The 16,733-nt window shown below is 34.6% G+C and overlaps 1 protein-coding gene across 1 annotated transcript in view; it reads left to right on the top strand.

The window, feature by feature from the left end:
- The window catches only part of Dnah12 (dynein axonemal heavy chain 12), a 262,207-nt gene that overhangs the window by 3,833 nt on the left and 241,641 nt on the right, over positions 1–16,733 (top strand). The window contains exons 2-9 of the mRNA XM_077795643.1: positions 3,752–3,833; positions 3,981–4,007; positions 10,916–11,105; positions 12,717–12,789; positions 13,018–13,176; positions 13,373–13,568; positions 15,373–15,561; positions 16,452–16,608. Of these exons, the coding sequence (XP_077651769.1) occupies positions 3,752–3,833; positions 3,981–4,007; positions 10,916–11,105; positions 12,717–12,789; positions 13,018–13,176; positions 13,373–13,568; positions 15,373–15,561; positions 16,452–16,608 (1,073 nt within the window). The remainder of the gene's footprint in view (positions 1–3,751; positions 3,834–3,980; positions 4,008–10,915; positions 11,106–12,716; positions 12,790–13,017; positions 13,177–13,372; positions 13,569–15,372; positions 15,562–16,451; positions 16,609–16,733) is intronic.

The raw sequence follows: 16,733 nt of genomic DNA, 5'->3' as shown, positions 1-16,733 counted from the left end.
TTAACTGAAGTAAATGTCATATTTAATATCAGACTTAGAATTGCCATATGTTTCTTTGGGAAGAAAGCATTTAGAATTGGAAGCTTTAATGCTGGAAACATGTCTTTCTGGATGGCCACAGGCTTTGGGATTTTCTATTTCCTCATATTAGACAATTGGAGAGTTAGACAATTGGAATGCAGGCTTGTTTCAAAGATGGAATGAGGTTTGTGGAATAGAGTCCAGGGTGAGGTAGAATGTAAGGAATTCTAAGCAGAATTGGGCCTGCTGCTGGTACCAGTTCCTGAGACCCACATTGATGAGTCAGCATCATTTCATAGCTTTCCCAAGTTCTGGGAAAAAGCTGCCTTCTTCCTTGGCTACTACTTCCTTTCTTGAATTAAACCAGTGTTTCTCTTTTTTACCACATGTGGTCATCCACAGTCCTGTGAAATCTAGTTTTTGTTTATTACTTTTAAATTGTTAATATACAGAGCAAAAACAGGGAGTAAAAGGCTCATTATTATGTCCTTCCCAGTTCTTTTTATTCATAGACAGTAGGAGAAAACATGTTCCAGAAATTGTTGCTTTATTAAGATGTTGCATTTTCATATAGAAAGTTCAAGGAAATTGGCATTTATCTTTATGTTGGGATAACTACAGTGCAAGCCTTCCTACACAAATGCCAATTAGCACACCAATCTATAAGTAACATTCCTTGAAAGTGGCAATTGCTGAAATCTAGGCTATTCAGGGAGAAATGAAGGAGGGTCTTGAAGATTAACAAAGAAAAGAGGAGGGCCAGGTGTGGTGGTACACATCTGTAATCCTAGAAACTCAGGAGGCTGAGAAAAGAGGATGGCAAGTTCAAGATCAGCCTCAGCAATTTAGTGAAGTCCTAAGCAACTTACTGTAGACTTTGTCTCAAAATAAAAATAAATAATAAATAAAAACTGGAGATGTGGCTCAGTAGTAAAGAGCTTCTGGGTTTTATCCCCAGTATCAAAAAAAAAAAGGAGTATTTTCCACTTAATGTCAAAAAAGTCTTAGGATGTCGCTGTGGTTGTGGCTTGCCTTGCACATGTGAGGCACTGGGTTTGATCCTCAGCATCACATAAAAATAAATAAAGATATTGTGTCTATGTGTAAGCTCAAAAATATTTTTAAAAAGTCTTAGGAGTTTAGTACGGGCTCAGTAAGATTCAATAGGGGTGGTAAGGGTACTCAAAAAAGCAAATGCAGTCTTAGGCTGCTTTAATAAATATAGAATATCTAGTATAGGGAAGAGGAAAATTTCACTCTGTACTTGTCAACATCTGGGATCCTGGGATCACATTTTAAGAGAGACATTGATAAACCAGAATAGGTACAGAGGAGGAAGGAAATTTGAAACCACAAAATTTACTTAATTGGTGAGAATATAGACTCTCACATCACTCAGGCCTTGATTCATATCCCATCTCTGCAGTCATGTGAATTTGACAAGTTATATAACTTTACTTATCCTTATATACCTACCTATGAAAGGAGAAAAGAGGGGCTGGGGTTGTAGCTCAATGGTAGAGCACTTGCCTGGCACGTGCAAGGCCCTGGGTTCAATCCTCAGCACCACATAAAAATAAATAAATAAAATAAAGGTATTGTGTCCAACTACAACTAAAAAATAAAATATTTTTAAAAAATATGGAGAAAAGAATATTGCTTACTTAGGATTGGTATGAGAGTTAAATGAAATCCATGCTTGTAAAGGTCTTAAGCCAATGCCTAGGATATAATAAGCTCCTATAAACAGTAACTCTTATTAACAGAAGTAGTTGAAGGAACTGGGCAGGTTATCAAGTTTTTGGAAGAGTAACATGGAAGAATCTGACCCTTTGTATATAGTTGCAGAGAATAGAAGTATAAAGCCACAAGTCAATATAAGAAATTTGTTTCTAAGAAAATGAGCTTAACTGATAATAAATTGGGTTGTCTCAGAAAGTGATGATGACTGACCATCCCCCCACTGAGCCCTTGCCCTGGGTTACCATGGGTATAGCTTGATATTGTTGAGAATGTTCACATATCAAGCAAAGTACTGAACTAGACATCTGATATTTTCCCCACATCCACTATTCTGGTCATTCATTCATTAAGTATTTATTGAGCTTATGTACCTAGTGAGTAAAACAGACATGGCCCTTTATGCCCAGGCTATGGTTCCCATAACCACACTTATTGTGAAATTCCTTTTGGTTCTTCTCTTACCTTTCTAATGGTATCTCCTTCATCCTTCAGTTGTTGTTTTGTTTTGTACTGGGGATTGAATGCAGGGGCGCTTAACCACTGAGCCACATCCCCAGCCCTTTATACATTTTATTTTGATAGAGGGTTTTGCCAAGTTGCTTAAGGCCTTACTAAGTTGCTGAGGCTGACTTTGAACTCGAGATCCTCCCACCTCAGTCTCTCATCTCCTGAGTCTCTGGGATTACGGGTGTGTGCCATTGCACCCCTCTCAGTTGTTGTTTTTTAATAATTCCTGTCATACTGGGCATCCTTCTGAGGTCTCTTTTCCTTGAATATCATCTTCTTTGGTCATCTTTTAAAATGTATCTGGACTTTATAAATGGTTGGGTTTGTCTTAAAATGTTCCTTGCTCAAAAGCTCTTAGTCATTCCCATTGTTGATTGAATGCAAAAGTTGCCATTTGAGGCCATTAGGTGGATATTCCAAACCACTTCTCCAGACCTATGTCCATCTCATCCCGTAAACTTTGGACAGTTTGGACAACTCCTTTTATTCCTTTTTCCTTTGATCCTTCTTTTGCCTTCCTGTTTTTCAGATCCCAGTAAAACCACAGCTCCACCTGAAATCTTCTCTTTCATTTAAAGTTCATTGCAAATGCTGATGTGTTCATCAGGTGGAACAAACTCATCTTTCCTCTGAACCACCAGAGTGCCCTTATGGCACTCTCTCTCTCTTTATTTTTTTTTTAGAGAGAGAGAGAGAGGGAGAATTTTAATATTTATTTTTTTAGTTTTCGGCAGACACAACATCTTTGTATGTGGTGCTGAGGATCGAAACCTGGCCGCATGCAAGCCAGGCAAGCATGCTACCACTTGAGCCACATCCCCAGCCCGGCACTCTCTTATTTTCTCACTCAGTTTATAAATTCCTAGAGATTTATTGCTGCTATATTTTAATAGTACCTAGTATACCATTTGCATGTATTAATATTTGTTGTAAGATGAATTTTTTATCCAATATGGTACAAATTAATTTAAAGAGGAAATTATATATGATAAAAATCCATACACAGTTTTAAAGATAAAATTGAGTACATAATGTGTGCCAGATACTGTTCTTATTGGGGATAATGGCAATGAATAAAAAAGTCTACAGTATATATTAAATGTTGGTAAGTGCTACGAAGAAAGATAAATGAAGACAGATAGTGAAAGAGAGAGGTACTTATTTATATAGTAGATAAGGAAAACCTTCTCTGACAGGATTAATTTGAACCTCTGCATTGGGACTAATTTTCAAATTGTCAGTAAGTTACAATTGAAAAAGTTGATTTTATTTTTACTCTCACCCTTTTACCTTATACTTGCATAACATAAAATTTTAGTATTCATTGATAATTTTCTCCTAGAAAATTTAGTCAGATAAAGAGTTTTTAAATATCTTTCCTTTTAGTGGAGTTGAAAAAATGTTAGACTTTCAGTGTTTTTAATAATTTATGCTAATGTTAGCTTCTAGAGTTATATGCTTTTCTAATTATAAATTTCAGAATTGATGGAGCCAAAAAAAATCTAGACAGAACATTGGATAAACGAATACCTCCATTACCAGAAGTTGATTATCCTCCAACTGTAAGTTATTTTATTTTTAAAATACTTATCCTTATACTATATTAATTATTTTAATCTCAATATGAATAATTTTAAATAATAGATAAATTTAAAATATTTTCGATTTTTAAAAATTTTCTTCTTAATTATCTTATTTGTTTTTTACAGATGACCAGTGAAATTAAAAGAAAAGGAGTGAGTTCAATTGTTTATTTCTTGTTTTGAAAATGTTCAAATAAATTAATTCAAAGTCACTTTTCTAAGACCCCTTGTTATGCCTCATCCTAGGGAAGAAAGAAATTTAGAAACTGAGGTTTTTGGGTTTTTTTTCTGCCCAAGGAAACAAGCATGTCATAATACGGGATTTTTCTGGGGTGGGGGTACAGGGATTGAATTCAGGGGCACTCAACTACTGAGACACATCTCTAGCCCTATTTTGTATTTTAGAGAGAGGGTCTCACTGAGTTGCATAGTGCCTCACTTTTGCTGAGACTGGCTTTGAATGCTGGATACTCCTGCCTCAGCCTCCCGAGTTGCTGGGATTATAGGCGTGTGCCACGGTGTCCAGTGACAATAAGGGGTTTAAGAGTTATGCTTTGTTGTCGTTTACTATTTGAGCGTTAGTTGTGTAAATAATAGTTCTTATTCCAAACAATTTAAAAAATATTTTGAGTGGCAGTTTTAAAGGAAATACATCTTCATTTTAAAATTAAGTCTATAATTGATTATACTGATATTGATATAATGATGGCTATTTATCCAAACTACAGATACCTCATATCTGTTGAATCTAATATATGCTAGATACATACTAGGTGCTAGAGATTCTTTAAAAAAATGACTCTGACTGCATGGATGATGATGTGGGACTGCAATGTGACTAGCAGAAATATGACAGCATGTAAATATTATTTAATAGGAAGGATACAGAGACTTTTGGAATTGGTTATGCATAAGAGGAAATTATACTGCATGTTCCCAGATGGGGCTATAAGCCTTATAAGTCCTGGAAGGTTTTCTTTTCTTTGAGGATAGAGGGCTGAGAATACCTTCCTATGGGTTGAGGATATATGGAAGAACCTTTCTTTTTTCAGTCAGTCAAGGCTTTGTTCTTTAAATGCCCTTCCCCTTTCTTCCCCTGTCTCTAAACTTTTCTGGAGACTTTAGATGTGCCTCTTTACAAGATATAAGAACTGGAATGTACACCATAACCCCCAAACATGAGGTTGGGTGAATTGTAAGGTGTATTTGTGTATATATTTAGCATTCTTTTTTTAATATTTATTTTTTAGTTTTAGGTGGACACACTATCTTTATTTTGTTTTATGTGGTGCTGAGAATCAAACCCAGTGCCTCACTCATGCTAGGTGAGCGCGCTACTACTTGAGCCATATCCCCAGCCCCAATTTATCATTCTTCTTATTTCTCTACAGTTTGTGATTTCTAAAAAAAAAAAAAAAAAAAAAAGAAAAAAGAAAAGGAAAATAGTTGCATGAAAGCAGTCATTGAACCAGCTCTTCTTGGCAATCTGGCTTCTAGGAATTCTGTTACTTCATCATTGATGTCACAAGTGACCACAAATTGCTAAATCTGAAGGATATTTTTTAATACTTCTCTCATTAGTCTTTCATTGGATTTAACAAAATCTCTTTTTTACTTTGAAATAGTTGGACACATAGATCTATGAAATAGAAAGATGATCTAGAAATAGACCCACACAAATATACCCAACTGATTTGGAGGGTGGGGTGTTCTGGGGATTGAACTCGGGGGCAGGCAACAACTGAGCCACATCCCCAGCCCTATTTTGTATTTTATTTAGTAACAGGGTCTCACCAAGTTGCTTAGCGCCTTGTTGTTGCTGAGGCTGGCTTTGAACTTGCCATCCTTCAGCCTCAGCCTCCTGAGCCACTGGGATTACAAGCATGTGTCACCACACCCAGCTCACCCAACTGACTTTTTAAAAAATTTTTAGTTGTAGATGGACACAATACCTTTACTTTACTTATTTATGTGGTGCTGAGGATGGAACCCAGTGTCCCACGCATGAGAGGCAAGCGCTCTACCAGTGAGCCACAACCCCAGCCCCATCTGACTGATTTTTTTAATATTTATTTTTAAATTTTAGGTGAACACAATATCTTTTTTTTCATTTATGTGGTGTGAGGATAGAACCCAGTACCTCATGCATGCGAGGTGAGCACTCTACCATTGAGCCACAACCCCAGCCCCTCCAACTGATTTTTGACAAAAGTAATTCAATGGAGGAAGAATAACTTTTTCAACAAATGGGGTGGAGCAATTGGACATCCATAAAAACAAAACAAAAACCTTAGTCTAAACCTCATACCTTATACAAGGATTAACAAAAAATTGATCATAGGTTTAAATATAAAAGGTAAAATATAGGGTCTGGGACTGTAATTCAGTGGTAGAGTGCTTGCATAGCATACATAAAGCCCTGGTTTTGATTCCCCAGTGCCTTTGATTCTCAGTACCACACATAAGCACATAGACACACATGCACACAACCAGTTGTGGTGGGGCATGCCATAATCCCAGTGGTGTGGGAGGCTAAGGCAGGAGGATCACAAGTTCAAAGCCAGCCTCAGCAACTTAGCAAGGCCCTAAATAATTTAGTAAAATCCATGTCTTAAAAAATAAAGGGGCTGGAGATGTGGTTTAGTGGTTGAGCACCTCTGGGTTCAATCCCCGGTACCAATTTAAAATAAAGTCTATCAAAATACTTTTGACATCTAGGGATGTAGTTTAGTGGTAGAACAATTACCTACCATATCTGAGACCCTGGTTTAATCCTTAATATCAGGGAAAAAAACCTTTGAGAAAAAAAAATAGGAGAAACATAAAATTATAAAACTTTAGACAAAAAATGTCAAAAGACTAGGTAAAGAGTTCTTGTGTATGACCTCAAAAGCATAATCCATAAAAACTCCAATAAGAGTTTATCAAAATTGAAAACTCTTGCTCAGCAAAAGACCATTAAGAGGATGAAAAACAAGTCACTCACTGAGAGAAAATACTCCCATATCCAAAAAGAACTAGTATCTGGAATATATAAAGAACTCCTAAAATTCAACAGTATAAAAATAAACCAACTAATAGAGAACTGGGTAAGACATTTCACCATAGAGGATGTATTGGGGCAAATAAGCACATCAAAGATAAATCAATATCATTAACCATTAGGATAATACAATTTAAAACCATGATGAATTTTTCCTACATACCTATTAGAATAGCTGAAATAAAATAGAGACAATTCCAGTTTATGACTACTACTGCTGCTGCTGCTTTTACTGGAGATTGAACCCAGGAACACTTTTTAAATTTTTTTTTTTAGTTGTCAATGGGCCTTTATTTTGTTCATTTATTTATGTGCGGTGCTGAGAATGGAGCCCAGTGCCTCACACATGCTAGGAAAACACTCTACCATTGAGCCACAACCCCAGCCCACCCAGGGACACTTTAGAATTGAATTACATCTCAGTCCTTTTTATTTTTTGTTTTGAGCCAGACTCAAATAGTCTTAGTCTTGCTAAGTTGCTGAAGCTAGCCTTGAACTCTTTTTTTTTTTAAAGAGAGAGTGAGAGATGGAGGGGGGGGGAGAGAGAGAGAGAGAGAGAGAGAGAGAGAGAGAGAGAGAGAGAGAGAGAATTTTTTAATATTTATTTTTTTTAGTTTTTGGCAGACACAACATCTTTGTTTGTATGTGGTGTTGAGGATCGAACCCCGGGCTTCACGCGTGCCAGGCGAGCGCTCTACCGCTTGAGCCACATCCCCAGCCCTGGCCTTGAACTCTTGATCCTCCTGCTTCAGCCTCCTCAGTTGCTGGGATTAAAAGCATGTGCCTGGCTCCAGCTGATTTCTTTCTTTTTGAATATTCCCTTGTATTTGCTTTTCTGACTCTTGTTATTTCTCTGTCATCTTCATGGTTCCCTCTTCCTTGTCTGCCTGTAGCTGCTGTTCTCTTTCCGTGAATCTTCCTGGATGATTCAATTTCTGGTTTTAACTACCTTTTATATGTTGCTGATTCCAAAATAATTTTATGTAAAAATACCTCAAATTCAACATGTTGAAAAATGAACCTTCCTTCCTGAGATTGTTCTAGTTGTTATTATCACTATCAATCACTCATGCTTAAAATGTCTGAATAGTCACTTCTTTTCCCTCTCAACTACCCACTTGTCATGTAATTTGTCCCCACATGGCTGTGACTATTTCTCAAATTGATCCTATTCATGTTCTATCCTTAGATCAGAATTTCATTTTTTGTTTTAACTACAGCAACCATCAGTAGCTTACCACAACCTAGAGAATTAAAGCTTAATGTGGCAGGCAAGGCCTTTCATAATGTGACCCTTACCTATTTGCCAACCTCTTCTCATCACTCTCTATATTATACTTTATACTCCACCATCATGGACTTGCTTGAGGAAACAGGACATTTCTTTCCTGCTACTTTTGCCCAACATGTCCTCTTTCCATCTGTGCTTTCTGGTTGTCCCTAATCCAGCTCAGTCATCATGCCCAGGAAGCCTTCCTCTATTACTATGTATTTGGCTAGATGATTCCATCTTTAAAATATTTGAAATGTTGGTACATATGTTTTACCCATTTTTTAAAAAAAATATTTATTTTTTAGTTACAGGTGGACACAATATCTTTATTTTATTTTTATGTGGTGTTGAGGATAGAACCCGGTCACGCATAGTAGGCGAACACTCTACCTCTGAGCCACAACCCCAGCCCCTGTTTTACCCATTTTAATTGTGAGTTTGGACTTATTTTCCCTTTATGAATTGCGATAAAATACACATAACACAAAATTTACCATGTTAACCATTTTAAGAATACAGTTCAGTAGTATTAAGCCTTTTTACCTTGTTATGCAACCAATCTCCAGAACATTTTCATCTTGTAAAACCAAAACACTATATATTATTAAATAATAACCTTCCATTTCCTTCTCTCCTCAACTTCTTGCTATTACCCTTCTTTTTTCTATGAATTTAATAACTTTAGATGCTTCATATAAGTGGAATTATACAATATTTGTCTATATTTTTGGTGATTGCCGATACTAATAAGCATGTGCTCTACCACTGAGCTATATTCCCTACCCTGTATTTGTCTTTTCATTATTATTTTGATTCACTTAATAAACTGTCTTCAAGATTCACCCATATCCTAAATTTTCCAAGAATTTGTTGTACTTTATCTGAGGTGTATCTTGAAAATATTTTTTCCTGGAATGCCAGTATTTTTGACTTTTTCATTGACATTTTTGCCTTGCATACTGTTTTTATTTATTTTTTATTTTTTTGTACCAGGGATTGAACTCAGGGGCACGCAACCACTGAGCTACATCTCCAGCTCTATTTTGTATTTTATTTAGAGACAGCGTCTCACTGAGTTGCTTAGTGCCTTGCTTTTGCTGAGCCTGGCTTTAAACTCGTTATCCTCCTGTCAGCCTTCCAAGCTGCTGGAATTACAGGCATGCCCACTGCACCCGGCCCTTGCAAATGTTTTTATATAGTCAAAATTTATCTATCACAAATCTGGGGTTGTGGCTCCATAGTAGAGTGTTTGCTGGGAGTGCATGAGGCATTGGGTTCATATGGCAAAATTTATCACTTTTTTTCTTGATTGTATCTGAAATTTGAATCATACTTGAGAAGTTTTTCCCTATGCTTGAGCTATAAACTTGATTTTTTTTTCAAAATATTTTTAGCTGTAGATGGACATGGTACTTTTATTTTATTTATATGCGGTGTAAAGGATCGAACCCAGTGCCTCACATGTGCTAGGCAAAGCACTCTACACTGAAGTACAAACCTAGCCCCTTGATTCATGTTTTTCTTCTTCTTGTGTAGTTTCAATGTAGAATTTAAATTTCTGATCTGTTTGAAGTTTATTCTTGTGTATGGTAGAAGGTATGGACTAATTTATCTTTTTCCAAATGACTAACCATTTGTCCCAGGACTATTTATTCAAACCTTGATCTTTGCCCCACTGATTTGAGATGCAATGATAATTTTATGTTAAATTTTCTGATATACTGCTCTGTTTCTGGACTTTGTATTCTTTTCCACTGGCCTGTCTGCTCATATACCTTTATCTTATTGTTCTAATCACATAGGCCTTATAGTATGTTTTGATGTCTCCCAGGGCCAGTCCTCCATGGTATCTTATTTCCCAAAGTTTTCTTGGCTATTCTTATATGTTTATTTTCCCACAAGAACTTTATGATCAAGTTATCTAGTTTTATTAAAATGTGTATAGATATTTTTATTGGATTGTGTTAACTTTGGAACACAAAATTGATATTTTTTAGGACATTAAATGCCTTTACTGAGATTAAATGTTGTCTTCCATTTATTCATGTCTATTTTTTGTTAGACTTCTCATTCTTATGGAAGAATTTGTGAAATTAGACTATACTACTCTTATATGAGAATATAACATTCAAGAGAGCTACTGTTATGTTTTTTCCACATTTTTAATAATTATGTTTAATACTTTAACATTTTTTTATTTGTTCTAAGTAGTCATTATGTTTAATACATATTCCAGTAGTCACAACAGTGTTTGAGTATTTGTTGAATTAAGGAATAATAAATTAGTTAAAGGAGCTTCTTTTTGGCTTGAAAAAATGAAGGATGTACTAAGAACATTAATTTGACAAGAGCTCATCAAAAAAAAAAAGATAAAATGTTTGTGATGCTTTTTTTTTCTGAAAAAAAAATGGTTTTTATTCTGAAAACATGTTATTGCTGACAATATGTTTTTTTCAGTACTGGCGATTAAACTAAAGCTCTTGAAAGTTCTCTGCCACTGTGCTACAGCTCCAGCCCTTTTCATTTTAATTTTGAGACAGAGTCTGGCTAAATTGCTGCATTATTCTTGAATTTGTAATCCTCCTTCCTTAGCCTCCCAAGCAGCTGGGATTATAGATATATGCCACCTTGCATGGCTATGAATATTTTTATTCTGAAAAACATGTTTTAGTAGGCTTCAGCTCAGGAATTATACTGAAATGTCACACCATGAAGAACATTTAATACTTCTTATTATATTTTCAGTTCAACTACATGTTTATGAAGCACTGTGTAAAAAGTAGTCCTATAGTACCTATTCAGCAGGAATGGCTGGATAACATGTTAATGCTGATACCTGAGTCTTTAAAGGAAGGGAAAAAAAGAGAAGAACTGCTTGAAAGTCTCATAGATGAGGTGTCAAGTGACTTTGAAAAAAGCATGAAGAGATATTTGGGTAAGTAACACATCAAGCTTCTTTTGCCTTTGCTTCTGGTGTTGAATCAAAAGTAGAAGCAAAATAAATAGTGAACACTATATATTTAAACTATTATCAATTTCAGATATGAATTTTTCTTAAAGTTTTTTAATTTTTAAATTTTTCTAGTTGTTGATGGACACAATATCTTTACTTTATTTATTTATTTTTATGTCATGCTGAGGCTCAAACCCAGTGCCTCAAATGTGCTAGGCAAGTACTCCACCACTGATCCACAACCCCAGCCCTGAAAATTTTATTTTGTGCCCATAATATAGTCAAAATCTTAGTAGTTTAAGGTCACTTTTTGTAATTTCTGTGTTTATTAGCTAATCCTTGTAGAGTTTTGATTTTTTAACTTTGCCTTTTTGGTTTTAACTTTCCTGTTTACAGGGTTTTCAGAACATATTAATGTATTTGGCAGATTTATTAGGAATTTAATCGTTATGATTATTATTGGAATATTTTTCTTTTTAAAAAATATTTTTGTTATAGATGGACACAATACCTTTGTTTCATTTATTTATTTAGTTTTATGTAGTGCTGAGGATCAAATCCAGTGTCTCAGAGGTGCTATATAGGCGTTGTTACCACTGTGTTACCACCCCAGCCCTGGAATATTTTTTTTTAATTGAAAAAAATTGTATATTTTATCATGTACAACATGTTTTGAAATATGTATACATTGAATAATGGCTAAATTGAGCTGATTAACATATGTATTGCCTCATGTACTCATGATTTTTTTTAATATTTAATTTTTAGTTGTAGTTGGACACAATACCTTTATTTTATTTTATTTTTATGTGGTGCTGAGTATTGAACCCAGGGCCTCCACATGCTAGGCGAGCGCTCTACCACTGAGCCACAACCTAACCCTCTCATGATTTTATTTTTTTGTGTGTATGGTAAGAATACTTAAAATCTACTTTGTTAGCAGTTTTCAAGAGTGCAATACATGTCATTCACTGTAGTCACCATATTGTATAATAGATCTCTTGAATTTATTCCTCCTATAGAACTGAAATATTATATCTTTGAACCATCATCTCCCCAGCCCCTTTTCCCTCCAGCCCTAGTAAGCACCATGCCATAAGTTTTCTTAAGTGGCCTTATCAGGGACCTTTGAGTAGACAACACAAAGAACTGAGAATTAAGAGTTTTCCTGTAACTGAATTTACCTCCATACTATGGCTAAAATAGTATTAAGAGCTTGATTTTGCTGAATTTGATGGTGAATGCCTGTAATCCCAGTGGCTCTGGAGGCTGAGAAAGAAGGATGGAGAGTTCAAAGCCAGCCTCAGCAAAAGTGAGGCACTAAGCAGCTCACTTAGTGAGACCCTGTCTCTAAATAAAATACAAAATAGGGCTGGGGATATGACTCAGTGGTTGAGTGCCCCTGAGTTCAATCCCTGGTACTCCCCCCCCCCCGCCCCGCCAAAGAGCTTGGTTTTGTTCTAAATAAAGTTTTTTTTCTTATACTCATTTTAATTCATAGTAAACTACCATCCCGTAACACAAATCAGAGATTTTGATATGAACAGGTCTTGCAAGGATTTCAAGAAATATTAATACAAACATATATTTTAGTACAGAGTGTTCTTGTGAAACCACCAGTTAAATGGCTTGAAGATGAAGGAGGCCCTTTACCTGAATCCCCTCTGTGAGTAAATCATTTACTTTATTTATTTTCCTGTTTTTTGTGCACATATCAGAATTTATTTATCCATATATTCATGCATGGACATAGTAAAATATTTTAAAAGTAGTATTACATCTAGTTTTTTTTTATACTGTTTGAAAATGAACTGATTTTACATTCACGTCTACTGTTGTGAAGCACTAGGGTATATTGTTTTAATCATATTTGACATGGTGTTTTGCTTTTTAGAGGACTAGATTATTCCAATCCTTGGCATTACAACTATGTGCAGGCAAGAAATCAAATAGCATCTGATTTGCACATTGTTCATCCAACTATGAAAATATTACTGGACCTTGGTTATATAACATTTGCTAATACAGTTTTGCTGGATGTAACAGGAATTAGGTAAAATCCTATATTTATTAATTATCATTCTAAATGTATCCTTGCTTGACATTTTGACTGTATAATTTTTAAATGACTCATAAATCTTCAAAATACTTCTTTAGATTTTAGAACTAAAAACAATTGTCATCAATAATTGTGTATGAAAACCAATGTCTTTTGCTTCAAAATAGATATTTTTTTCCCTCAAAAATAGAGCTAAAGGCCCAATTGATTGTGAATCACTAAAAACTGATCTGTCCATTCAAGCTAAAAAGGCAGAAGAGAAGATAATGAACACATGGTATCCACAGGTTATAAGTCTCTTTACCAAGAAGGAGTCACTAGAAGGCATTAAGCCTGAAAAATTGGATGCATTTTATAGTTGTGTTTCCACACTTATGTCAAATCAGGTAAATACATTTTATGTATCTTAAATGATAGCATTGTTAAAATTATTCAATATTTTAGATAACATTCTGTTAAAACAGTGCTGAGTAATTATTTTGAAATAAATTAAGAAAATATTTTTATTGTAATTTTGTTTATATTTATCAAAAAATAATTTTTGAGGCAATCTAAAATGAGAGATGACTGGGGATATAGTTCAGTGGTAGAATGCTTGCTAGTAAGTGTGAGACCCTGGGTTCCATCCCTAGAATTGTAAAAATAAGTAACTTAATAAAAAATGAGGAAAGTCTAGAATTATGTGCCAATATTATGAGTGATTAACTTGGCTCATTCTTAAAGGCTGAAAGCTAATCATCAATCATCTCTATGAGTATGTTAAGAAAAGGACTATTCTAGTAATACATTTTTGAAGTCATTAAATTCCAAGTTGATTGATTTTTTTCTCATTTTGTTCTCATTGAATCTTGGTTCAAAATGTTATTGATTATTGATCACCACCCCTCCTTTTCTTCCCGCCATCTGGGGATTGAACCAGGGTGCTTAACGACTCAGCTGCCTCCTCAGCTCTTTTTATTTTTTTACTTTGAGAGAGGGTCTCACTATGTTGCTGACGCTGGCTTGGAACTTGTGATTCTCCTGTCTCAGCCTCTTGAGTTACTGGGATTACAGGCATGTGCTACTGAACTCAGCTATTTATCATCTTTGAATGACAGAGAACATTAACTTCAAACAATTATATTTATAGGCTCCTCAAATTTTTATTACTGTAAACATAACAATCCTAGAAAAACAGTTTTGATTAAAAACTTTCTCTTTTGGTAAAGATCTCCAAAGATTCTATAAATTTTGTATTGTTTCTTTAAAAGGATAATATATATGTTTAATATCTGTATGTATTACTGTAACTAATATATATGGTTTCCTTTCCACCTTTACTCTCTTAAAGGGACTAATTATTTAGTGAACAGTAAAGAAATGCACGTTTTGAAGATCATTTAAATTTATATTCATCTGTTGGGCTACATTTCCAACAGTTGGTTCTCTATAAGATTGCATTTTTTATACTTAGAAATATATTGTGTAAATACCAAGTTGCAGTGGCTTCAACTTCACCTAACGAGTGTGCTAGACATCTGGCTCTCCAGAGAAAATAACCACCTAAGTTCTGGTGTTTGATGATTTCTGTGGTGTAAATATTCTCACCATAATCTCTAGTTTCTTAGTGTTTAACAACTGGCTCCCATGATTCTTGAATATTTAATAATTGGCTTTTGTAAAAACAGGAGCTCTAGCACACCACTTCTTATGTGCATGCCACGCTGTTACAACACTCACTTTTAAGGGTCAGCCCTGCCTTATGCCCAGTATTTACCATGTTATTTGATCTTCTGGAATGTTTTATGTGCCAGGGACAGACTTACTAAAGAATTTGGAAAATTCTCTGTTGCCATTTTCAAATTGTTGATATTCTATTTAAAAGTATGGTTTGCGGGGCTGGGGCTGTAGCTCAGTGGCAGAGTGCTTGCCTTGCATTTGTAAGGGACTGGTTCGAACCTCAGCATCACATATAAATAAGTAAAAAAAAAATAAAGGTCCATTGACAACTAAAAATATATAAAGAAAAATGTGGTTTGCATATATTGTTCTGTTTATTATCTTAGACTATTTATTAAAAATATATTTGCTGAATGGTAATTCCAAGACTTATAGATTATAGTGATTTAATTATGTAAACAAATTTAATGATTTAATTAAAGATTGATTTTTGTACTTTATAAATTAATAGTAATTTATAATATCATGCAGCTAAAGGATCTCTTAGTAAGGACTGTAAAAGCATTTGTAGAACTGTTTGACTCAGAAAATCAACAAAGATTGCCAATATTTAAGATGGAATTGACATTTGATGATGATAAAATGGAGTTTTATCCTACCTTTCAAGATTTGGAAGATGTTGTTCTGAGTGTGGTAGAACGAATAGCTGAAACTCTGCAGGTATTACATCATCCTTACCTATCAGGTTTCTTTATATAGCTCTATTTAGGAATTTTAAATTATTTGAGTTGAATCTTTATGAAACTTTTATATGCATAAAGTGCTTTAACTTTGTTTTATTTTCTTCCCTTAATTATTTTATTTTTTAATATTTTTAGCTGTAGATGGACACAATGCCTTTTTCTTATTTATTTATTTTTATATGGTGCTGAGGATTGAACCCAGTGCCTCACATGTGCTAGGCAAGTGCTCTACCACTGAGCTACAACCCCATACCCCTACAAGTTATTTTAAATTAGAAAGTGCTTTCTCTTTGAAAATGTCTCCTGATTGAAAAGGACATTATCCTTGTTTGAGTTTTTTCTTATAGTTATGAACTGAATTTTTGTGCATGTCTCATTTCCCCTACTGAATTATGAGGTGTTTTTTTTTTTTTTTGGCCCTGGGAATTTAACTCAGGGGCATTTTACCACTGGACTACATCCCAAACCCTTTTTATTTTGAGACAGGACCTTGATAAGTTGCTGAGGCTGACTTCGAACTTACAGTCCTCATGCCTCAGCCTCCCAAATCCCTGGAATTACAGTGTGTGCTGCCATACCTGACTGAATTGTGAACTTCTTAAGAACAAGATCTAATTTCTAGAGCTGTCTATGTAATCACATTGACATTATAATAAATAAATATTATTGGAATGATGTAAAACTAACCCAACTTAAGTTTTTATATTGGATTGCAAGCTATTGTCACTTTTAAATTATTACTTTGCATTGAGTTATTTTTTCTTGGACTATGGAAATCAGAATTTTTAAAAATATAGAATAAAAATCTCCATATGGATCAATTGCACATATAATTAGTACATATGTTTTTATTTGTATTTGTATTAGAATATCCAAACAGTACCCTCTTGGCTATCAGGAACTTCAACATCTGTAAATCTTGACACAGAACTTCCTGAACATGTGTTACAGTGGTCTCTTAATACATTGAAGTTGGCAATACATCAGAACTTACAAGGTGCAAGGAAACATCATGAGACATATGGTATATTTGAAATATTTAATATTATATGTCTTTTTAAACACTTCATTTTAACTACAATTTGATTGGATATTTGGTTATCCAGGGTTGTTAAGGAAGACCCAGAACTGAGCATAGTTACTGCTTTT

This window comes from Urocitellus parryii, chromosome 3 (genome assembly GCF_045843805.1).
Source record: "Urocitellus parryii isolate mUroPar1 chromosome 3, mUroPar1.hap1, whole genome shotgun sequence".
In the NCBI taxonomy this organism is placed as follows: Eukaryota; Metazoa; Chordata; class Mammalia; order Rodentia; family Sciuridae; genus Urocitellus; species Urocitellus parryii.
This window is presented reverse-complemented; position numbering and strand designations above follow the sequence as displayed.